This window comes from Strigops habroptila, chromosome 4 (assembly GCF_004027225.2).
Source record: "Strigops habroptila isolate Jane chromosome 4, bStrHab1.2.pri, whole genome shotgun sequence".
NCBI lineage: Eukaryota > Metazoa > Chordata > Aves > Psittaciformes > Psittacidae > Strigops > Strigops habroptila.
Genome location: NC_046358.1, coordinates 67,993,159 through 68,017,422, shown reverse-complemented (window position 1 = coordinate 68,017,422; position 24,264 = coordinate 67,993,159). Strand labels below are relative to the sequence as shown.

General features: G+C 40.4%; 1 protein-coding gene across 3 annotated transcripts in view; it reads left to right on the top strand.

Moving 5' to 3' along the window:
* The window catches only part of IFTAP (intraflagellar transport associated protein), a 41,077-nt gene extending 17,545 nt beyond the window's left edge, over window positions 1–23,532 (top strand). For 2 of the 3 annotated variants that reach the window (XR_003991240.1, XM_030484788.1), the window contains exons 2-5: window positions 8,712–8,869; window positions 11,222–11,276; window positions 18,570–18,697; window positions 22,489–23,532. Coding sequence is in view for 2 of the 3 variants with exons in the window: in XM_030484788.1 (XP_030340648.1) it covers window positions 8,712–8,869; window positions 11,222–11,276; window positions 18,570–18,697; window positions 22,489–22,641 (494 nt within the window). In the remaining variant the exon portion in view is untranslated. Of the gene's footprint in view, window positions 1–8,672; window positions 8,870–11,221; window positions 11,277–18,569; window positions 18,698–22,488 lie in introns of all 3 variants that reach the window. The other variant, XM_030484789.1, reaches the window with a different exon arrangement.
* The last annotated feature ends 732 nt before the right edge of the window (window positions 23,533–24,264 follow it).

Sequence of the window (24,264 nt, the reverse complement as noted above, 5' to 3'; positions counted from 1 at the left end):
AATGCAAACATAATAGATTATTTTTGAAATAATAAGAGCTGATCTTCTTTATGGCTATTTGTTGTCCTTAGATCTCAGTTGTATTTGCTATGCAAAGTCCTTCATCTCCATTGTATAGACAGAAAAAAAGAAGTGTAAAGAAGGGAAATAATTCGTGTTTGTGTGCACAGCAGCTCACTGGCAGCAGCAGAGAACGACAGTCACTTGGACTCCTGGAAACTGACAGCACTTGAACAGCAGTGCTGCCCTGAGCCACATTCTTTTCTGTGATGCCTTTATTGCAAAACCATTTCTAAAGATTGTTTCAGGTGGAAAAAACCATATTTTTATTCTGTTGCATAATGTAAGATTTTCTAGAATGTAAAAAAAGAGAAATATTTACTAATTTTGCCCCTCGTGCTTTGGTACAGATTTCATCCTATTGGGTGAAGTGGTCCTAGACACATAATGGCTATGGTTGAATTGTGTAGTACTACACAAAGCAGTAACACAGAATGAACTCTTGCTCTAGCTTGTCACTTTGCCTTGAAAAGCATCCAAGTGTGCTAAATGCAGCTGTTGGCTACATTTCATGTTGTTGCACTGAGATGAGGTAGCCCTCTTTTCCAGTGGTGGAAATGACACAAAGCAGCATGAGGGGAAATGGCTTTAAGCTGAAAGAGGGTAGATATAGTTAGACATAAGGCCTAAGACATAAGCTGTGGTTGCTCTGGGCAACCTGTGCCGGTGTCTCACCACTCTCACAGGGAAGAGCTGCTTCCTAAGATCTTACCTCTGGCAGGGTAAAGCCATTTCCCCTTGTCCTGTCTCTACAGACCCTTGTCAAAAGCTCCTCTCCAGCTGTCTTGTAACCCCTTCAGGCACTGGAAACTGTTCTGAGGTCTCCCCTTAAGGAGCCTTCTCTTCTCCAGGCTGAACAAGCCCAGTTCTCTCAGCCTGGCTCCAGACCAGAGCTGCTCCAGCAGAATCTCTGTTTTGGTGTAAAGAGCAAAGAATTCCTGAGGCAGGAGTGAGTAACACTGGGGAAACTCTGCAGTGAAGGAATTGGTATTCAGCAGCAAAAATACTCTTATTAAGTGGAGGTGAAGTGTAGAAAGGGAAGGCCACAATGTTTGACATGTTGGACTTTCAAGATGTGTTACAAAGATAAACTTGCACACTTTGGCAAGTAAGTTCTTCTTTTCTCTGCTGTATAGATCAAGTTACTTTGGCAGAAGAGTTCTGCTTGTTCAGTGCTACTGCAAGATTACTGTCATCGAAAGTAGTGAGGGTTTTGGTTGAGTACGATTGGAATAGGACTTCAGGAATTCAGATAGCTAGGGGTTAGACAATTCAGGTGCTGAGTTGGCAGATAGGATATAGTATCTATGGAGCATCCACTGCCTTTGTGGGTGGCTGCAGGAGGCTATGTAGGATGCCCTAAGACTCTTAAAGCAGGACTATATAACAAAATTTAGGTGCCTGAGTTGCATCTGGATTGCTCTTACTTATGGACTGGCATGTAGGAGTCTAATACTGAAATCGTTCAGATACTGTGTGGAATACTTGGGCTTTTTGTCATGAAAAGTTGTCAAATGGCATTCATTTACAGAGATTCATGGCTTTTTAATACATGGAAAAAGGAAGATAACTTGAGAATTTAAATCAGAGCAGGTTTTCTGGACTAAGTAACTTTAAAACACTAACTACTATTCTCAGCTGGGCAATATACAAGCAGAAGGAGGCTGCAAGTTTTGATTAGGTTACTGCAGAAAATCTGGGAGTTGGTTTGATCGAATTATGAAAAAGAAGGAGAAGGCTTTAAAAATTATCTTCCCAAACAAATTGTATTTTCAGCCTTCAAATCTGTTTTTTCCTCTTACAGCTTGGCATTTAGGGTACATGAACTCAGCATACAAGAGTGTACATAGTTGTAAATAGGTAAATATAGGTACTTCTACAGTATGTTTTCATGTTGTGAATATGGCACAGTGATACATGTCAGTAATGGGGTTTGTTCTGATTTTAAAATGTGTCTGTTTGCTGATGATTTGATTGAAGAATGGAGATAGTGAATAAGCATGAGATCTGTACTCATGACCTTTGTGCAAGACAGTTATCATGCTGTTTTAAGTAGAATGATTTTTTGTTTGGGAGTCCTGCACTAAGTCACTGTATTATTCTTCCCCTCTGCACGGCTCTGGTGAAACCCTCACTGCAATCTGTTGTCCAGCTCTGGGGACAACACCACAAGAGGGACGTGGAGCTATTGCAGTGAGTCCAGAGGACACCACAGAGATGCTGCAAGGGCTGGAGCAGCTCTGCTCTGGAGCCAGGCTGAGAGAGCTGGGCTTGTTCTTCCTGGAGAAGAGAAGGCTTCTGAAGGGGAGACCATAGAGCAGCTCCCAGTGCTTAAAGGGGTCAACAAGAGGGGCTTTGGACAAAGGTCTGTAGGGACAGGCCAAGTGGGAATGGCTTTAACCCGACAGAGGGGAGATTTAGATTAGATATTAGAAGTTCTTCCCTGTGAGGGTGCTGAGGTGCTGGCACAGGCTTCCCCGAGAAGCTGTGGCTGCCCCATCCCTGGCAGTGTTCAAGGCCAGGTTGGATGGGGCTTGGAGCAGCCTGGTGTAGTGGAAGGTGTCCCTGCCTGTGGCAGGGGGTTGGAACTGGATGAGCTTTAAGGTCTCTTCCAACCCAAACTAGTCTATGATTCTGTGATTATTTGAATCCCAGGTTTTCCATCAAAGCATAATCTGGAAGAGATTTAAGAGATTCACAGGCCTTCTGCTGGCCCTTGCCTAGTCCAGCATTTTGAGGACAAAGGAGTAAATTGGAACTTACAATAGGAGCTTTGCCGTATTACTTTTCTAGTATGTAGTTAAATGGGCCTGTTGCTTATTCTCACATGATTTGTTTTTTGGTGGGGAACGTATTCATTCAATTAAAAAAAGACAGGAAATACCTGGTAATTTCTATTGTTTTGCCCAGTGTTTTCTATAGGTTTTGTTATTGATTGCTGTGTGTGGTCTGGATTTGAAATGTTTCAGACCATGAGACTTTTTATCATTCTTCTAGGCTACTATTTCACGTAACAGATTTCACTAATGGGATTTTTTTGCTGCTAATCCTGGTAGAAATTTTCTCTGGCTTTGTGATAAATGAGTCCATTATTCTTTGAAATATGTGGGTGATCAGTGGACATTTTCAAAAGATTCCCTTCCAAATTGGAAGACAAAGGGAATTTTAATCAATATACAGCATACATATCAGGATAGAAAAAGATTTATCCAGCTGGATATGTTTTCTGGTAGAAATATGTTTCTGGAGTTTACAACATACTTTTCAGTGACATGTAATTATGATAGATACTACTCTTGAGAAACTCAGGTATACTTTTCTAGAGACGTAAACCAGCTTGTTATTTGATTGTAAAGGTACTGACAGTGGAATTTCTAAAAAGTAAGATTGAAAAACTCTATGCAGCCTGAATATGTGAATCTTTCCCTCCATCAGTTCAACCTTCTTCTTCTGCTACTTTTTGTTGTGTTCGTATCCCTTATTTTGGACATTTGTCACATGTTGTAAAGACCAGTGTTGTACATCTGGGTCCTGGCAGGTTGAGAACTGTGACTAGTAAGTCAATTAACAGTTAGGCAGGGGAAGGCAGAGTGATCCTCTTTCTGGCTTGAATGTGATCCTCCCTCCTTTTCTTTCTCTTTCAAAAGTAAGGACAGAAATGGTTGAACTTCAGGACTCTGTCAAAGGAATACAACTGCGATATTTCTCCGCACATTGTAGTTTCTTTAAATTTAGAACAATTTATGTGTGTTATTTTTGATAGTATTTTTTATGGTCATGACTCTTACTGCTTCAAAAGAGCCAGTTATGTGGCATGTGCATTGAGAAACTATAGGTATCAGTAGTTACTTTGGACATCTGAAGGTGGATCCTACTGGCCCTGAGGGGCGTAGTATTTGATTCTCCTTCCCCCTCCATTTTATGCGGCGTAGCCTCATTATGCACATGGTTGCATACCTGATAATCTGTCTGCAGCATCCATTTCAAAACTGCTTTGGGTTTAGACTTTTTTCCTTCTGAATTTTTCTTCACTTGCAGTCATGAATCTAGTATCACATTGCAGTTGCAAATGTTTCATCATCAAATATAATGGTTATTATTCTATAATCCAGTAACTCTGCAATGGTCTTAAGCAGAGAAAAGTTTCTGGCAGCAGTTTAAGACTGATCTCTTAGGAAAAGGGATAGTGCTTCTGGCTGTAGTCTGGGGTTGTTAAATGGGACATAAATATGCAAATGCACTTGCTGAGAAAACTTAAGAGGTAAAAAAGAAGCTTATAAAAGGTGGAAGCAAGGGCAGGTGGCCTGGGAAGAATACAGGGACATTGTCCGGGAAGCTAGGGACCAGGTCAGGAAAGCTAAGGCCCAGATAGAATTGAGTCTGGCCAGGGGTGTCAAGGGTAACAGGAAGGGCTTTTATAGGTATATCGCAACCAAAAGACAGACTAGGGATAATGTGGGCCCTCTCCGGAAGGAAATGGGAGAACTAGCTACCCTGGCTTTGGAGAAGGCTGAGGTTCTCAATGATTTCTTTGCCTCAGTCTTCACTGGCAAGTGAAGGAACTGGTGGATCAAGTTGCTAAGCCACTGTCCATCATATTTGAAAAATCACAGCAGTCAGGTGAAGTTCCCAACGGCTGGAAAAAGGGAGATATAACTGCCATATTCAAGAACAGGAAAATGTAAGACCCAGGGAACTACAGACCAGTCAGTCTCACCTCTGTACCTAGCAGAATCATGGAGGAGATTCTCCTGGAAATCATGCAAAGGTTGGATGGCCTCACGCAGACAGTTGCAGTCAATGGCTCAATGTCCAACTGGAGATGGGCAACAAGTGGCGTCCCTCAGGGGTTAGTGTTGGGACCGATCTTGTTCAACATCTTTGTTGGTGACATGGACAGTGGGATTGAGGCGCCCTCAGCAAGGGGCCAGTGCCAACCTCATGAAGTTCAACCAAGCCCAGTGCAAGGTCCTACACCAGGGTCAGGGCAATCCTGGGCACAGCTACAGGTTGGGCAGGAGTATCGTGTTTTGGCTGTATGAATTATGTTGCTGATTGTTCCAGCTGATGATGCCTTTTGTCTCTCTGTTGACCTGACCGAGGAAAGTGTATGGCTTCCAGAAACCTTTCCTTACTTCTCATGCTCAAAGGGTTCTGATGTGCACAGGGAGGTTGCTGGGTCCTCAGGCCCTGTTGTTACTCTGTAAGTCTGCACATGTTTGCATAATTTGCTAATACATGCCCTAAAATACAGTAAATATCCTTTTGTGTCTTGTCATTCTTAAGTATAAAATACTTGTAAGTTCTTTGTATAAAACAGGAAGCCCATCCTGTTCCAATAACACTAAATAACAACAGATTGAAGCTTTTTTGGTTAGTAATCTAGTTCTTCCTATAAAGAAGGCTGGCAGTAAAAATATTGTCAAATAACGGGTGACCATTTTACCTGTCAAGAATTTAAAAGAGGATTTCTTGTGTAATACTGCTTCATTTCCATGGTTTGAAGAAGAGTGTGTGGGAGGAAGAGCTTGCCCATATGTACTGCTGCTTCCAAATGCTGTTGTAGGAAAGTACTTACTAAAAAGGAAGGGGGAACTCAGATGTTGTAGCAAGAGACCTGGAATTTAGGAATTATTCAGAGGATCCATCTGTGGTCTGAGCATTAAAATCTTTTTGCTCTGTTCTGGTGCAATTTACTTTCTATGAATCTTGACTCTTAAGAGTGAGGACTTGACATTACGCCCATACTGCCAGCCCTTTCTGGGTGTCATGGTGACTGCAGCACAGAGCTGTCTCTGGGGATTAATGACTTCTTAGAGGATAGCTCAATGTAGTAACACCAAGGACATCATTAAAACTCTCCACATGAATCACTTCAATGCCTGTTACATATAGTTACGCTTTAGAAATACACTGCAGTGTTTCTTACTGCTACAAAGTAGATTTTTGAAACTAAGCCAAAGAAACTCTGTTAAATGAGCATTTATTTTTCATTAACAACATGTGGTGTGAAGTTCATTTGAATGAATTGTCCTATAGCTGCTTCATATTTGATAATGGGATTTTTTGAAATGAAAATTTCTGTATTTTTATTTTTCATAATTATGGTGCATAATTCTTATAGGTCCCCTTTAGGTACTAGAAGGTCTGCTATAAGGTCTCCCTGGAGTCTTCTCTTGTTCAGCCTGGAGAAGCAGCTTCCAGTGCCTAAAGGGGTCAACAAGAAAGCTGGAGAGGGGATTTGGACAAGGGCCTGTAGGGACAGGACAAGGGGAATGGCTTTAAACTGACAGAGAGGAGACTGAGATGAGATCTTAGGCAAAAGCTCTTCTCTCTGAGGGTGGTAAGGTGCTGGCACAGGTTGCCCAGAGAAGCTGTAGCTGCCCCATCCCTGGCAGTGTTCAAGGCCAGGTTGGACAGGGCTTGGAACAAGCTGGTCTAGTGGATAGTGTTCCTGCCTGTGGCAGGGGGTTGGAACTGGATGAGCTTTAAGGTCCCTTCCAACCCAAACCAGTCTGTGATTCTGTGATTCTATGATAATGTGATTTATTTTGGTCATAGTATATTTTTTGGCCTGTTGTGGGAAAATAAAACCCTAATAATATTCAGCATAGGTTTGGAAATCCATACTTCCATGCACATACTTGTCCTGATCTGTAATCAGCTCCTAGATCCAGTCTGTCATTTTGAGGTTTCATTTGATGATCATCTAGCTGTATCCTAATTCTGCTGGCTGCTCCATGCCCCATGGACCTGGCTGGTAGGACAGTCAGAAGCAGTAATAGTTGTCAGAACTTTGCTCTTGCTATCCAAGGAGTTGTTAAAGGCCTGAAAGATGTCACAAGCTATCATTGAAAGACTCAGTTCTGTTTCTGAATACTTCCCTATTTTCAGTGAGGGCCTGATCAGCCATTATTGATGCATAAAATAAACATGAGAGAAGTTATTCCAATCTTCTATCAGTGCACGGACAAAAAATTTTTCCGATCTATCTCTCAAGAGCAAAGGAATCTCCTAAAGGAACAAACCCTGCTTAAACATCTGTTTCATCTTTAATCTCAGGACCTAAGCTTCTGGCAATTAAATATCACTGGGGTACTGCTGTTTGTTAGTCTGATCCCAATTAAAAAATGTTTACTTGCAAAATTTTCCCACCTAATCAGATTGGTGATACAGGGAAGAAATCAAGTTGGTAATAAGCTAAGTCAAGAGCATACTTTAATTGTTAAACACTGAAAGCAGCAATGCCTAAAGAAATCAGCTCAAATGAGGTATTTTATCAAAAAATCATAGAATCATAGAATGGTTTGAGTTGGAAGGGACCTTAAAGATCATCTAGTTCCACCCGCCTATCATGGGCAGAGACACGTTTTACTAGCTAAAGATACAGGGGCTATGTTATAGGACCTGTTAGTACATCTCATCACATGGTCCTGGACTGCTGAAGATTCTTGCAGTGGTACCCATGGACACCTGAGAGCTCTGCGGATGCTGGCCCTGGGCAGACTCACAAGCTATTATCAGTATTAGCTCTGAAAATTGCTGCCAAGTTTCACTTCTATCCTAGGCAACATGGGCATTTGCTCTAATCGTTGTGAGGTTCACATACGGGGCACACATATAGCCTGATGGTCTAAACAGGGTGACAACCAAGGTGTTGAGATAGAAGATACAAGAACTACTCCAATTTTGGACCAGATCATTGCTGTACTGTGATCAAAATCATAGTCCTGTCTTGTGCTTGGTAAGAAAGTACGCCATTGGTTTGATAATGTGAAGAAAAGAAAGGCCCAGAGAGGTTGTGCGCCCAGAGAAGCTGTGGCTGCCCCATCCCTGGCAGTGTTCAAGGCCAGGTTGGATGGGGCTTGGAGCAACCTGATCTAGCGGAAGGTGTCCCTGCCCGTGGCAGGGGGTTGGAACTGGATGAGCTTTAAGGTCCCTTCTAACCCAAACCAGTCTATGGTTCTATGATTCTATGAATATGTGCACCTGAACTGCTGAGTATATCAAGTGATTTTATAAGGAGAGATTCCACATAAGCACAGCTGTTGGACTTTTAAAACTAGACACAGAAGTGTTGAATGTGTGTGTTGGTTTTGGGGAATGAGGGGGAGTTCTGGCTTTAATTCTAAAAATGTATAACTAAAATACTCTACTGAGCATGTGCAGGTGCTTGGGGGTTTGAAGTGGTATTGCAAAGAAGATATTTTTCATATGTCTGGTGTTTGCAAATGCCAGATGAAGGCGTGGGCAGAAATATTATGTGCCATTTTGTGCAGAATTCAGAAAGCGATTAAACAAAGTTTTAAAATAAAAACTGAGATGTAACCTTACTCACTATCTTGCTTTTTTGGTAATTTTCAGCTTTCTTGTTGTTTTATCAAGTTTTCTGTATATTGCATAAGCTTTTGAGGCAATGAATTGTTCAATATTGAGGAATAGGTGGTACTCTGCACTTGAAGTTCAAACTGCATATTTGGTTTTGTAATAAAGATTGCAAAATGCATGTATATGATGCACACGGAAGCTCTGAGCATGATAGGAAAAGTGAATGTGTGAAATAAGTCAATATTAGATTTAATGAAATTCACATTTTTCTTTTTCTTGGATAGTGCATTACGTTATCTGATCTGGTATGGTTCTCCTTGCAGAGGAAGAGGGGAAGACAGTTCGCAGAAGTAAAGTTGACTCCTTAAGGAAAATATTTTATACTTCTGAATTACCAAACAGAAATAAACAGGATGGCTCACCTGGAAGAAGCAAGAAAATCGGGGTGTCTCTTCCACCACAGCTGCCAAATGAGAATGAGGTAATGAGTTAACATTTATCCATGTGGACAAGCACCGCATTCAAACAGATGGAAATATGTGGAGATATACTGTCCAAATATTAAAGGCTAGTGGTATTTATCCCATCTGATGCAAATATTTAAAATACTACCTTGGTGTGTAATGCTTACAGAGGCACCTGCAGGGATCACATTTGGCTGTGGCATTTGCTCTATTGAAGAGCTGCTATAATCTGGCTAATAAATAAGACGCCCTGCAAGGACCTTTACAATGCTTTCACTGAAGACTACAGTTAATGGTAGGGGTTGGCAAAAAGGGAAAGATCTCGAGTGTATGAATGTCAGCATGCACAGATTTATTTTGATTTTTGGGGATTTTAGCAAGTCCTGAGTTCTGTGTTACCAAAGCTAGATTGCTTCAGCTACCTAAAGTAAACAGTAGGCAGGCCATAGGCATTTTTAATCTTCTGAAATGTATGAGATTAAGGATTTAATGTGTAGGGTCAGGAAAACAACAGACATCATCTGGAGAGAGCAAGGTGGAAACCTTTGTCCACTTGTTAAGGACTTCTGACGTCCTACCTGAATGACAAATAGCTAAGCTGTGATCCAGCCTGTACTCAAAAATTCCCTGCATTAAACTTTTTATTAAAAAAGTAGTAGCTCATTTTGTGCAATACACAGAGCAATATACTTGAGTGCCTTCAAGTGATGGGCCTGCCAGGCGTCAGTCAAATAGCACAAGCTGTCATTTTACTCCCTGCTAGCATGTGCCTTTGAGGCGGAGTCAAGCAAGGCTTTTAAAACAATCACATTCTGCCAATTGATTGTATAATAATAATGTCAAGAATCTTTTTGCCATTCTTCTCATGAAGAGTATGGTTGCCTAATGAGGATAGACTGCCTTAGGGTCTCTTGCTTTAGCCCCTTTGAATTGTGTTTCTGCCCCATAAAGCAATGTGCAACTTCCATTATCCTTTATATAATGAAACATCTTAATACTTTGTCTTTGTTGCTATAGAAAAAAAAGTTTCAGGCATGGCTGCACATTTTTGTCACATTAGCAGTTTAAGAAACAAATGCAGTAATACTAGAATACATCAGAAAAATTGCTAGCAGGAGGAGGCTGTAATGCAGTAAGTTGGCCACTGTAACCTTCAAGCCTCCCCTAAGGAAAGAGGGAAAAAACCTGCTATTGAAAACAATAATTCTGTTCTAAATGCTGCTTTTTAGGTGTATTACGATTTCACGCACTGTTGGTAACAATATATGCACATAGGCAGGGAAAGGTCTTTGACTCCCACCTTATGCATCAATTCAGACTGCTACCTGAAATAAGAAACATAGAATCAGAATCACAGACTGGTTTGGATTGGAAGGGACCCTAAAGCTCAACTAGTTCCAACCCCCTGCCACGGGCAGGGACACCTTCCACTAGACCAGGTTGCTCCAAGCCCCGTCCAACCTGGCCTTGAACACTGCCAGGGATGGGGCAGCCACAGCTTCTCTGGGCAACCTGTGCCAGCACCTCACCACCCTCACAGGGAAGACCTTCTTCCTAAGATCTCATCTCAGTCTCCCCTCTGTCAGGTTAAAGCCATTCCCCCTTGTCCTATCCCTACGGGCCCTTGTCCAAAGCCCCTCTCCAGCTTTCTTGTAGCCCCTTTAGGCACTGGGAGCTGCTGTAAGGTCTCCCCTTAAGGAACCTTCTCCTCCAGGCTGAACAAGCCCAGCTCTCTCAGCCTGGTTCCAGAGCAGAGCTGCTCCAGCCCTCGCAGCATCTCCGTGGCATCCTCTGGACTCACTCCAACAGCTCCACATCCCTCTTGTGTTGGGAACCCCAGAGCTGGATGCAGTCTTGTGGTACATTTTAGATAGTTTAGACCATTTTCAAGGGACTGAAATCAGCCTGAAAAAAACAGTGGTGCAATGTCCCAGATGAAATATACAAAATGTAATAATTCTTAGATTTTTTGTTTTCCATTCTGTTCACCATTAGTAGCGAAAGCTTTTCTTTGCTTGTAGCATGTATTATCTCTGTGCCATATGCAGTGAGCTTGCGAAACTGCAGAGTAACTTGTCATATATATTTTATTTCTCCACCTTCCCACTAAGTTCCTGAAAAAGTTGCTGTACAGCTTTAGCTTCTTTCCCATTACAGTAGTTGATATGCAGCAATTTTGGCAGCAGTTCTTTGCTTACAGGTAAAGTTATTTCCTTTGGGCTACACATTTCAAAGAAAATTCATATGCTTTCTTGGAAAAATGCAGGGGAGAATGGAGAAGATGAAGCAGACAATGTACTGCTTTTTTGCTTTGCTTTATTATGAAATTAATACATTACTCTATTTTCCTTTTTTTTTTTTTATAACAGGTGGACAAGGCCTTACATTTAGAAGATACAGACACAGATGAACAGACGTGCAGTGGTAGGGTCCCTCTCTCCACTTCATATTTACTATAATTTTCTGTCTTTAGATGCAAGTGTATGGACTTTGTTTGAAGAACTGGTTCTCCTCTGAAAAAGATATTGTTCCTCAGTTCTTCTCTTGTTAAAAAATTCCCCAGATCCCCCAAGTTAAAGGATTCATTTCCTCACTCTAGGAGGTAATAAGATAATAAATTATAAGGAATATTTATTATACTGTGTCTGTCCTGGTGAGCAGGGCTGATTTTTTTGTTGTTTTTTGTTTTTGTTTGTTTGGGTGTTTTTTGTTTTTTTGTTTTTTTTTTCTTCCCCTGAATTGCAAAGCTCTTGTTTTCAGCATCATTTCCACATTTTTTCTGCACTTCTATTTTATAGTGAAATTATTTTGATTACAAAAATTTATCCGAAAAGTAGTGTGGGTGCTAAAAGAGAGTTCTATAAAGTGGAAATATTGAATAAAAATGTTGTCCCTACCTATTAAAATTATTCCATCCTGGGCTTAATAAATGAGACTAATTTTGAATTTACAGTGAACTCCTTTAAGAATTCTTATTAGGAACATTTGGATTTGTGTTCAACTGTTCCATGTGTCTATAATAATTATAACTCGCCCACCTCTAAAAAGTAAAGAGAAACCTAGTACCCATAGTTATTTGTCTATCATAGGTGTTTGTGGTTTATTACCACCAGCATTGACAACCTTTTAGTGATTAAATTAATTTTCTTCATCTATACCTGTTACTGCACAAAGAAACCAAGCTACACAGATTAAGGGATTTGCTTAAGGTCACTAAAAGAAGCTGGTACAGAGGAGGACTTTGGTCTTTGCTTCCTTAGTTATTGCTCTTTGATGAGTCTGTCTAATATGTTAAAGATTTGTTTAGTCTCTTGTTGTAACAAGAAGTCAGAGGGCTTAGAGACTTCTAGATGGTTTAATATTTGGAGCTTGGCTATAACTCAAAAGAAAATAATAAACCAGCATGTCAGGTTTACAGCAAATATTTTTTCTCCAACCTGGGCATTTCAGGAAGGAAGGAGTAAGGTAGAAGTCCTGTATCAGGTACAGACATCAAAGATTTCTTTTGAGTGCAATGTTGAAATGTGTCCATTTTTCCCTTTGTAGGACATTGTTTTGTGTTTATGCCTTAATTTCTGGTAATACTATTAAAAAACCCCGGGGCTTACTAGTGGAAGGATAAACCCACAGTTCACTTGTACCATAATGAAATGAGAATTGCTTCTCTCTAGTTCATGGAAATATAGTTCGATATCTCTAGTTCAAAACAGGCCACAAATTGGATGATGAGAAATAAACCCCACACTAAAATATCAAGCAGGGCAGTGAGGAAAGAAGAGCTCTGCTAGAGCTTGGGGATAGCTCACCACTCTCTGGACCATGCCTCTCTCTAGGCTTTTCAGTCATTTCTGTGTATTTGTTTGTGTGCAAGAGTAAATGTTAATCACATTTAGAAACCCCTAGTAAAACAGACTGTATCTGAACAAGATGAGAATTACAAAAATGATCCTCTGCTTGTAGTGTCTGAATAGCACTTTATGCAAGCCACACTGGGAAAACTTTTCAGTTAGTGCTTTTATAGTTGATTATAAAAACAATAAACATAACATTATACTACCACCACTGTAGATCAGTGTGCTAATTACTCGCTTTTTATGTGATATTTTATTTGGCTTTCAATCTCTGCTCTCCTCAGCTTTTCGAGGAGACACAAACTGTGCACAGACTGCCTCAGTGCAGAAAGAAGCGATTTCAGAGAGTCATAGAATCACAGACTGGTTTGGGTTGGAAGTGACCTTAAATCTCATCCAGTTCCAACCCCTTCCACTAGACTAGGACACCTTCCACTAGACCAGGTTGTTCCAAGCCCCATCCAACCTGCCTTGAACACTGCCAGGGGTGGGGCAACCACATAGAAACCATAGCAACTAAATGCTAATCAAAATACAAAATGGTGTTGCTTCTATTGTTTGTAGTAATAAAATAATATTAAAAAATATCCCTACTGACCACTTTAAAAAAGGATTAATTCTGAATAATTCCCGTTAGTTTATAAGTGAGGAAAATTGTGACAGAATTTGAAAGCCATTCTGTTGCTGGCCTTTTTAAATGCTGCCACCTGTATGTCAGAACAAATGGTAGATTAAAGATTTCTTATTGAGAAAACAAGCTAGGACACCCAGCAAAAAATATCTTACCTTGCTATTATAATTACAACAAGCTTTTATCTCTGCTTGTCATTGGCAACAGTTCGGTATTTTCATTCTTCATTTAGCTTTAAAGGGCAGATCAGTAAGCTTAGTTAGCAATCGTTCATTAGTACAATAGTCACACTCATGGGGAAGTGGCTCAAAGTTGACAGTGTGAAAAGCATGGTACAAAATGGAATCATATTATGGTTTGGGTTGGAAGGGACCTTAAAGCTCATACGCAGGCAGGGACACCTTCCACTAGACCAGGTTGCTCCAAGCCTGGGGCAGGGGGTTGGAACTAGATGAGCTCTAAGGTCTCTTCCAACACAAACCAGTCTATGATTCTATGATATCAGTTTCATCCTAATCTAGCTTGGAGCCCTGATGTACTGTAAACTTTTCTTTTCAAGGTTCCAGTTCTCTGTTACCCTGCAGAGGTTGAGGAGAATCATAGAATCATAGAATAGTTAGGGTTGGAAAGGACCTTAAGATCATCTAGTTCCAACCCTCCTGCCATGGGCAGGGACACCACGCACTAAAGCATGTCACTTAAGACTCTGTCCAACCTGGCCTTGAACACTGCCAGGGATGGAGCATTTATCGCTTCTGTGGGCAACCTTTTCCAGTGCCTCACCATCCTCACAGTAAAGAACTTCTTCCTTATGTGTGACCTAAACTTCCACTGCTTAAGTTTGAACCAGTTACCCCTTGTCCTATCACTACAGTCCCTGATGAAGAGTCCCTCTCCAGCATCCTTGTAGGCCCCTTTCAGATATTGGAAGGCTGCTATGAGGTCCCCACGCAGCCTTCTCTTCTCCAGGCTCTCTCCTCGTGGCCATCCTCTGGACTTCCTCCAACAGCTCCATGTCCTTTTTATATTGAGGACACCAGAACTGTACACAGTGCTTCAAGTGGGGTCACATGAGAGCAGAGTAGAGGGGCAGGATCACCTCCTTTGACCTGCTGGTCATGCTTCTTTTGGTGCAGCCCAGGATACAGTTGGTTTCTGGGCTGCGAGCGCACACTGAAGCCGGCTCATATTCAGTTTCTCATCAACCAACACCCCCAAGTCCTCCTCCACAGGGCTGCTCTGAATCGCTTCTCTGCCCAACCTGTACCTGTGCCCAGGATTGCCCTGGCCCCGGTGTAGGACCTTGCACTTGGCTTGGTTGAACTTCATGAGGTTGGCATTGGCCCACCTCTCAAGCGTGTCAAGGTCCCTCTGGATGGCATCCCTTCCCTCCAGCTTATCAACTGAACCACACAGCTTGGTGTCATTGACAAACTTGCTGAGGGTGCACTCAATCCCACTGTCCATGTCACCAACAAAGATGTCGAACAAGATCGGTCCCAACACTAGCCCCTGAGGGACACCACTTGTTATCTGTCTCCAGTTGGACATTGAGGCATTAACTGCAACTCTCTGCATGCAGCCATCCAGCCAATTGTTTATCCAGCGGGTGGTCCATCCATCAAATTGATGTCTCCCCAGTTTAGAGACAAGGATGTTGTGTGGGACAGTGTTGAACGCTTTGCAGGTAGATGACGTCAACTGTTCTGCCCCTGTCCATCAGTTATGTAGCTCCATCATAGAAGGCCACCAAACTGGTCAGGCAGGATTTGCCCTTAGTGAAGCCATGTTGGCTGTCACCAGCCACCTCGTTATTCTTCATGTGCCTTAGCATGCTTTCCAGGATAATCTGCTCTGTCTTCATTCTCACAGTCTCTGCATCTGCCTTCCAAGAATCAAGGTAATTCAGTTACTTCGAAACTGAGGCCAAGCATAGCCATTTGAGTATTTAAATAATTCCTTAGAATGATATCAATATCTGTTATTTTCCATAATCTATTAATTTCCATTTGTATTTTGAGCCTCTACTTATAGAATCATGGAATCACAGAATAGTTAAGATTGGAAAGGACCTTAAGATCATCTAGTTCCAACCCCCTGACATGTGCAGGGACACCACATACTAAAGCATGTCACCCAAGACTCCATCCAATGTTGAACACCAGGGTATATGGAAAAATCATGTTGAGGAAGAGGATTTAGTTAAATTATGTGGATTTTTTCAAGTACAGGGTTCACTCCAACTGGTAAATCTCTCCCTTTTTTATTTTTCCTTTCTTTGCGATCATTTAACATTGCCTTGTTGATTTCACACTAGGCAGGTCTTTGGGGCCAACAGCCTGAAGACTGAAAATCAGAGTAGACAACATTTAGCTTTTAAGCTTTTTTCTTTATCACTACCTCAGCTCCCCATCAACAGCATTTTTGTGAAATGTAGTATCTGAAGGTGGTAAAACCAGTGTTTTACCAGCTGACCGTCATTTGGCTACAGTAAAGCTAAAGATACAGACAAAACTTTGAATTTCACTTCTGAAAGTTCAAATCAGATTTGTGTCAATAGGTTAATTTTCCTATACTTGTAATTACAGTCAATGTACAAAATGAGCAAAAAACCCCAGCTGAGTAGTGTTCTTTCTATGGGTCTGGTTTTTGTGTATGTGGGGAAAGGGATAAACAGAAAAGAATTGCTCAGTTTCTAGATACGCCCTCATTAAAATATGCTGGACGTGGGTAAACCATTGGAGTTCACTGCTCTATCACCAGGAAGTTGATTCTTCATGGTGTGAGAGGTGTGTTCCAAAATCTCAGAATTTTGGTATCACTGCCCCCTCAGTTATCTCTATATAGGGTGCCATTGGCAGTATCCAAGGCTTTCCAAGGATTTCCTTTTCCTTTAACCTCCACAGAGAACATAATTAGCAGCTTAATTAGGATCATCATCCACTAGTGCTGTAATGTCAGGCTAAACCAGCTGTGAGGTACTGGCCAGAACTTACAATAGCCTGCAGTTCCTTTGTGAGCTTCTGCTGAGAAGGAAGAGTGTCAAAACTCCCTAATCTTTCTCTCTGAAGGAGTTTCTTGATTAAGCATTATCAGGGAAAGCAACATTTACCAATTAGACTTCCATATGCTGTCACATAGCCGGGATAGACAGAGTTCCTGTCTGACATGTCTACTGGCAACCAGAGATTGATTACCACATTCTTATGGGGTGATTGAAAGGAATTTGAAACATTGTTTGCATTACTAAGGAGCCTTGAAATAGTGGAGTTGACATTCTGAGTACGACCAGTAGTTCTTGCTAAAAGCAAAAATACCTTTCCTTCTGTTGTCCTCATTCTTAAGGATTGTCTTTCTGAGCCATTGCCAGACTGTGGTGTAACAGTGCTTCCTCCTCATCTTCTCTCCACAGGTTGGTTTGTTGCAGGCGGGGAGCCTTCTTAGTAAAGAAATAATCAGTGTTTATATCAAGAGGTGATACAAACCTCCTGATGTCCAGGCTTTCCTTCCTACAGTGGTGGCATATATTTAGTCGTAAACAGCAGCGGAGGGTGCTGTTGCCTTTAAATGAGCATTTACATCTTCCTTCTGTCCTACAAATAATTTTGACCCAAGTTATAAAAAATGGGAAAAAAAAAGAGTTGCAGAGCATATGAAGACATAGCATATATACTTGTGGGCTGCACTGTTCTTTTCAGAAAGCTTTCTCATATAACTGTTGCAGAATAAGATCAGATGCTGTGCTGAGAACAAGGACCGTAAGCACATAGATGACTAGAGATAGATAAAAGCAACCAAGGTAATAGGGATGAAAACGAAACCACTTATATGTGAATCACAAACTAAAAGACAAAAATAACTAGGAATGAGATACCCCAGGGAATGAACTCAGCTTTGTTTTAAAGAACATTCTGCTTTACAATTCCAATGCCCTGCTGGCTTTGAAATGCTACGCAATTCCCAGAGGAAAACTAAATGAAGAATTCAATCATGGATTTTTTATGAAGGCCTAGGTAGGAAATCATTAGGTTCAAACACAGATTTACAGGAGAATGAGAGGTGTGTAACTCCACTACTGTGGTAAAAGTGTGCAGGTAGAGATAGATAGCCATTTCTTCCTTTTAACCCTGGATCTATGTACCGTCTTATTGCTTCCATTAACGAACATATAAGCAACACTTTGAAAATTTATTCTGAGATTTCGAGGGGAAATCAAGCTACTAAAATGTACTATAAAGCTGTAAAGAAACTGCTGTATCAGCCAGAAAAAATAGTAGGTAGATTTACATAATTCTTTGAAGAAATTGCAAAACATGTGGTCCTCTTAAGTTCCTTCATAAAAACATTACTGAGACAAGATGGACACATCTGTGCTGTAGCAGAGCTGAGATTGATTCATGTTAAAGGATATTTCTAAACCTAAGGCATATCCTTTTGAGCTGTCACAGAAAGCAAACCCACTATTCCCAGTAGGAACATTTTGCTTAAGTATGTAAAGGAAAAGTGATTCAGAAAGTCTGTGCATTTGTGAACTGTGGACCAAATCCTGACTATGTGGAAAGGTTACGTGTTCCCATGTCCCAGGTGTAGAGAAGTCCTCTCAAGTACCTCTTTTTTTGACAGCTCTTGGAGGAACAAACATCCGTGAAATATCTTTGGACAAGAGAGTCATCTGGCACTGCAGTGGGAAGTATTAGTAGTTCTACCAGGTGTTTTTACTTAATGTTTCAGGAGAGTATTTTAAGATGCAAAGATTCTTTATGCCCAGTATACAGGTGGTGAAACTCTAGCGAAAGAGAAGTGAATGAGACTGAGCAGTTAATCAATGGCAGGACCAGGATTGTCTGGTGTTTTATAACTCCTGCTGCAGATATCTCTGGTCAGACCCTTCCTTCTTTGTTATGAAAGAGATGAACTGAATCCCAGGTGCTCTCTCAGTTTAGGAGTGTCTACATCCTGATTTTTAATTTTGTGTCCTCAAGAAAGAAGAGATACCTGCTTTTCAACCAAGTTTTATTTTTCCTTAGTATAGTGTACTTTACTGTCTAGCTTTTAGCTCAGGACTGCATGGGTCTGTTTTAAAGATAGCTGCCTATATTATGCAAGAATAAGTACAGCACACTTTTTGAATAACAAGCTGCTGCCTATGTTTGAGCACTACAGGCTTTTACACAGAATATTGTAATTTATACATTGAATGGAAGGTTAAAGCTGGTTTTTTTTTTTATTCAACAGGGTCATTACTTCTCCCAGGAGAGGTGGAACAGACAGTGACTTATTGTACACCCTTTTTTGATAAGCCCATTCAACTGAAGTCCAGGATCTTGTCAGTTCCCCAGCCATTGGACAGCAAAACCCAGGAGGTATGAGGTCACATTTGTTTATTTAAATACTGGCTTCTAATGTTATTTCCACAAAAACAGAGAGATAAAGATGGAGCATGTGGAAGTGCTATAAGTTAACAAGTCACATTATTGATTTTTTACATTAATAATTAATTCAAAAATACAGTAAGAATTGAGATAAAAACTCTTAACAGAAAGGTACTATTTTGTCTTGCACAGTGCTACTATATAATCCTACATTTTCAAAATGTGTACTTCAATACTTTAAACTGTATGTGGGCTTTTTAATATTTAGTTGGTGCAACTCACAAAATATTCAAGTAAATTCTTGCACTTCCTGACTTTTTAACAAATCATTACTTATGTAGAATGATGGGCCATTTAATTTTCCAGTGATCTCATGATCTTATGACATAATACAATTTTTATTGGGCTGAAGATAGGAAACATCTTCTGCAACAAGGAGTTAGTGAATGATCCCTTTAATGTGACATTTAAAAGTAAAGAAGGTTTTAGAATATACTGTGATCAGAATTGGGATTTTCCTCTTGGAAATGAATAGTCGCAAGATGCTGCTGAGCATATGCATTGTCTAGGTCTGGTGTGGAGACATTTGCTTTATGCAGTGTCAGTCTTTTAATCAGTCACAATCAATACAAGCTTTAATTTAGAATGCCCATTTTCCCTCAGAACTTCAGTTCTTTTCAAACTTCCAGAAGGTGTGGATGGCTCACAGGCTGATTTTAAGTCATCAAGCTTCCTATCCAAATGGAGCGTGAGCATTAACTTTTGGGGATTTCTATTGCAAAGTTCTTCACCACTCATTTTGCCTGCCTGATCATTGTAATAGAAGCTGAAGTTAGGTTCTGGCTAAAGTGGGCCAGTTTTGATAGTTTCATATGCTTATTGATGTCCCATGAGGCTTAAATCAAGTTTATAAATGATGCGTGACCAATGAAAGTTTGATGTTACAGCAGTGAGTATGTTACCTCCTTTCCTGAGCTCAGTTGCATTTAGTTCTTTGCAATAAACTCTTTACTATAGGGAACAAGTCTGCTTTGGGAAAAAGTAAATGTTCTAAAATGACCTTTCAAGCTTTAATACCCACCATTTTGTGAATAAAAATGCTGACTCTTTTCCTTAAGGACTGATATAATCCAAGGTTTTTACCTTGAGAAATGCCCATTGGCACACAAAAAAACCAACCTAGAATGAAGTTTTATAGTTTTCTCATCTGGTAACTTCTGTATAAAACCAAAGGAGGGTTATAGCATCCTGCAGAGTTCATAAAGGATTGCATATGACTCTTTAAATTATAATTCATGAAAAGTAGATGAAGATCCCACTGCATGCAAAATTTGTTTGCATTTGAGGAAAAGCAGCTTTATGAAAGAGAAACTGAGTACTATTGTATTGGTTAAGGGTTCATAGGATCATAGAAGCCCAGACTGGTTTGGGTTGGAAGAGACCTTAAAGCTCATCCAGTTCCAACCCCCTGCCACGGGCAGGGACACCTTCCACTAGAGCAGGTTGCTCCAAGCCCCTGTGTCCAACCTGGCCTTGAACACTGCCAGGGATGGGGCAGCCACAGGTTCTCTGGGCAACCGGTGCCAGCACCTCACCACCCTCACAGGGAAGAACTTCTTCCTAACACCTAATCTAAATCTCCCCTCTGTCAGGTTAAAGCTATTCCCCCTTGTCCTATCCCTGCAGGCCCTTGTCCAAAGCCCCTCTCCAGCTTTCTTGTAGGCCCCTTTAGGCACTGGGAGCTGCTGTAAGGTCTCCCCTTAAGGAACCTTCTCTTCTCCAGGCTGAACAACCCCAGCTCTCTCAGCCTGTCTACATAGCAGAGGTGCTTCAGCCCTTGGAGCATCTCTGTGGCTTTCTCTAGCCTGTGCAGGGCCCTCTGGATGGCTTCCTTTTTTTCCAGTGTGTCGACTGTACCACACAGCTTGGTGTCATTGGCAAACAACATTTGTTGTTGTTACAACCAAACTAACTGAAAAATATTTGCACCTTGCATTGTATTTTAGAAGAGTGATATGGATTTCTGCTATGGAAAGACAGGTAGTAATGAACCCAGTTGCTGGTACCAGTTGTTATCCAGTTGCTTGTACCGTTACTGGAATGGAATTTTAGGATGTTTTGCCTGTGGAAAAGGTGAAACTGGACATCAATATGGTGAGGAGGTCGAGGAGTTGACCTTAGCCTTAATAGGAAAGAGAACTTGTGTGCAGACTTTGTCTCACGTACACATTTCTTGACTGTGCTATTTCTAAAACTTAATGATGGTTTACCTTGTATTGTCTATGGACATAAGCAAGATAATCTTTGCTTGCAGAATGAATACCATTTTCTAGACCAACTCTATCTAAAGTTTGTTTTTCTCATTTATAAGTGTCCATGGTCTGTAGGTCTGCATCTAGGATGATTTATGTGATCCAGCATGTCTTGAAGCCAATGTAAGCCAGGTCCCTAGAATGTTAAGCCTTTAAGCAATACAGATGATTAATAAAATTGTGCAAAACCAGAAAAAATATTTCCTGATCAATCTGGAAAGATTAAAGTTTATTAATAAAGATGTAGACATGCAGGGCACTAGCTGCCATCTCTATCAAGTTTCCGGCCACTGGAGGGAAATCCCACTACCACTTCTCTGATTTATTAGGTGGCATTAACTGTGTCAATGCAGCTTCTTAGAAAATGTTACCAGAAACTGGGCCTTCTAAACTGAGCAGTAAGATGCGGAGTGTTCTTCCTTCCTTTCAGCAAAAAATGTGTATCCTTAACTTCAGATATGTCAGTAGTCATTGGCTTCATTGAGGATTCGTCAGACATTTATAAAAATAAGCACATGTTTAAATGTTTTGCTTACTTGGTACTGAAGTACTTAAATCTTTGAAACACATAGCCCTTAAAGAGATGTGCTGTTTTTTGTGGCTGAAATTTCTAGACATTTTATATTAACTTCTCAAAGGATAGGGAGCATTCCTGTACATTTTGGGCAGTAAGGATGTGTCTCCTGTGTAGCTCTGGAATTAATTTTATGTAACTGCTGGCCATAAATCTTATGTGTCATGGCCCCTTATACAGCCTGCCACAGTTACTTGTTTTCATTATTTTATTTTATAGGCAGATTGTTTATTCTAAATTATTTCAGTGAGAAGCAATACAGAAATGCTTTACACTATGTCAACAAAGCAAACATTGGCAAATGCAGTACAACTCTTAGGGTCATCATGCAAGAAATCCAAACCAGCCAATTGCATATTTCTGAGATCGTGAAAAGAATTACAGTTTGAAAATTGATTATGTGTCATTTTGCTCATTCCAGGCATTTCCTTTGTTGAAACTGTGTTCTGGGAAGCATGTTACATTAGTATCAGATGCATGTACGCCCAAGCTCTATGTAATATTTGCTCAAATTTTAGGGATATGGAATCTGTCTTTGAAATTTAACATAGCTGTATGTAACTAACTGTCCATATCCCCATAGCCCTGCCAGTACAAGTGGCAAGAATGTAATAGATATGTGCAAGGGAGGTTTTTAGATTCCTTGCCTTGAGCAAAATTAGCTAATTATATTCATTCAGATACAGTACAGTACAAATGGAGCACATTAAATGGCTTAAATTAGGTCAAATTGAATAATTGAATTTATTCTTTTACTTAAAAAGAGCTTAATCAGCTGAGAGTGCTAGAGTCAGGAAAAATAGTTTAATTAAGTATTAATTAGAAGTTTATATTTTGAGCTCCCTTATCTTCACTTGCAGCAATATTATTTATTTATCTGTTTCTCCTCATTACAGCTACTAGGGGATGATGTTCACCCGTTCTCACTTGATGAAGAATTTGATTATGACAATGTTGTACTGACCCCAAAGTTCTCTGAAGCTGAGCTCAAGGCCATTATAGACTTGTCTGAAGAGAAGAAAATGGTGGCAGATGTCAAGTCAGCATGAGCTGAAGACTGGGTTGAAGTCATTCTGTGCAGTGCTGCTAAATAACATTTTAGGGGGTAAATCTAGCACTTCACTGTATCCTTATTTAGTGGTTTTATCTGTGTGACCAGTAAATGACATCCTCAGTATTTTTGCGCTTGATGTACCAAGGTGCCTTGAAGCCTTTGGTTCCCTTTCCCTGTATCTCCTCCTCTCAAGTCCTCATGAGAACATGGAACAGGAAGATGGTGCTTGCTCAGAGTTCTTGTATAACAGCCATTCAGCTACTATTTTATATGTCTGTACAATGATTTGCTTAGGGATTCAGGTTGACTGAGATCTGCATTTGTTCCTAAACCCAAACAGGATTTTTGTGTAATAATAATGTTGTATAGAAAATATCTGTATAGATAATATTTTTAGGCAACAATGTTCAGCTATGTTGTTGTTTTCCAGGTGGTACAAGGCATTTAGAAGGATGTATCCAGTGACAACCATAAATTCCCTTTTGTAGAAAAATCCTTGAGCAGGGTGAATCCTGTATTGATTGGTTCAGGTGAGGTATGCTGGAGTAATTGCTGTACAGGACCAAAACAAGCTGGTGGAATTCAGAATAGGAATGTGGCTACTCTTGCTTCTATTTGGTACAGACTCAGGTGGTGACTAGTGCTAAGCTAGTCCTAGAGCTGCCTTTTACCTTCTTCTTTCAGTAATGCAAATAAGAGCTTTTTGCAGCTGACAAATCAGTCTATAAACTCTTTCCCTATCATTATAAGACTTAAATGTACAGTGTTACATGAGTGAATAAATATGAGAATGTTGTTTTGTTTTTTTTCTCTGGTTTTTCACTTACTTCAGTTCTGCAGAGAAATAAATATTCCTGTTTCCAATAAACTTCTGAGTTGATCAAAATTGACGTGGTGCAACTCCTAACAATAGAAACATGTGCCCTCCACACAGAGTAAAAAATAATTATCTTATCCATTAAAGGAATTGGCATTGAAAAGCTATCAGGAGGTGATTTCTAATTCCAGCTTATGGCTTATACTAAGCATCGCTGAAATACAGCATACTCTGGAGTTGAGTGAAGGTCAGGTGGTATGGGTGGGAGAGAAGAGTGTGTATCTTTCTTTGGGACAGGGTAGTATGTACTCTTGCTGTGAGGCTTTTAGAATTCACTTTTTCCAGCTTACTGTAGAAGCTTCGCTATTGAGGCTTGGTTTAACATCACTGCACTGAATTGTATTTTCATTGTTTTCTGTTAAAACTGCATTAGCTAAAGTCTGTTGACCAACATTTTGTCCTTGGCCTATCTCCATTACTTCTGAAGTGGGTGATTAATGTGATCAATATAGGAAGAGAGCAGACATACTAGAGACCAAACCACAAGTTGTTTAAAGGCTCTGGATGAAATCCCTGTGCCTGGTTGGCTGCTCTATTATCGTCAACTTATAAAAGCAAAGAAAGGTGCTTTGATGCTCCAAAGGAAATTTTCTGGATCAGTAATTTTGAAGACCATAATCACACACCACTGAAATCTGAATAGCATTTGTTTTGAGGAATGGTATTTACCTTGATTAGGGGGATATAATTCAAGAGTGAGATTCATAGAATCATAGAATAACAGACTGGTTTGAGTTGGAA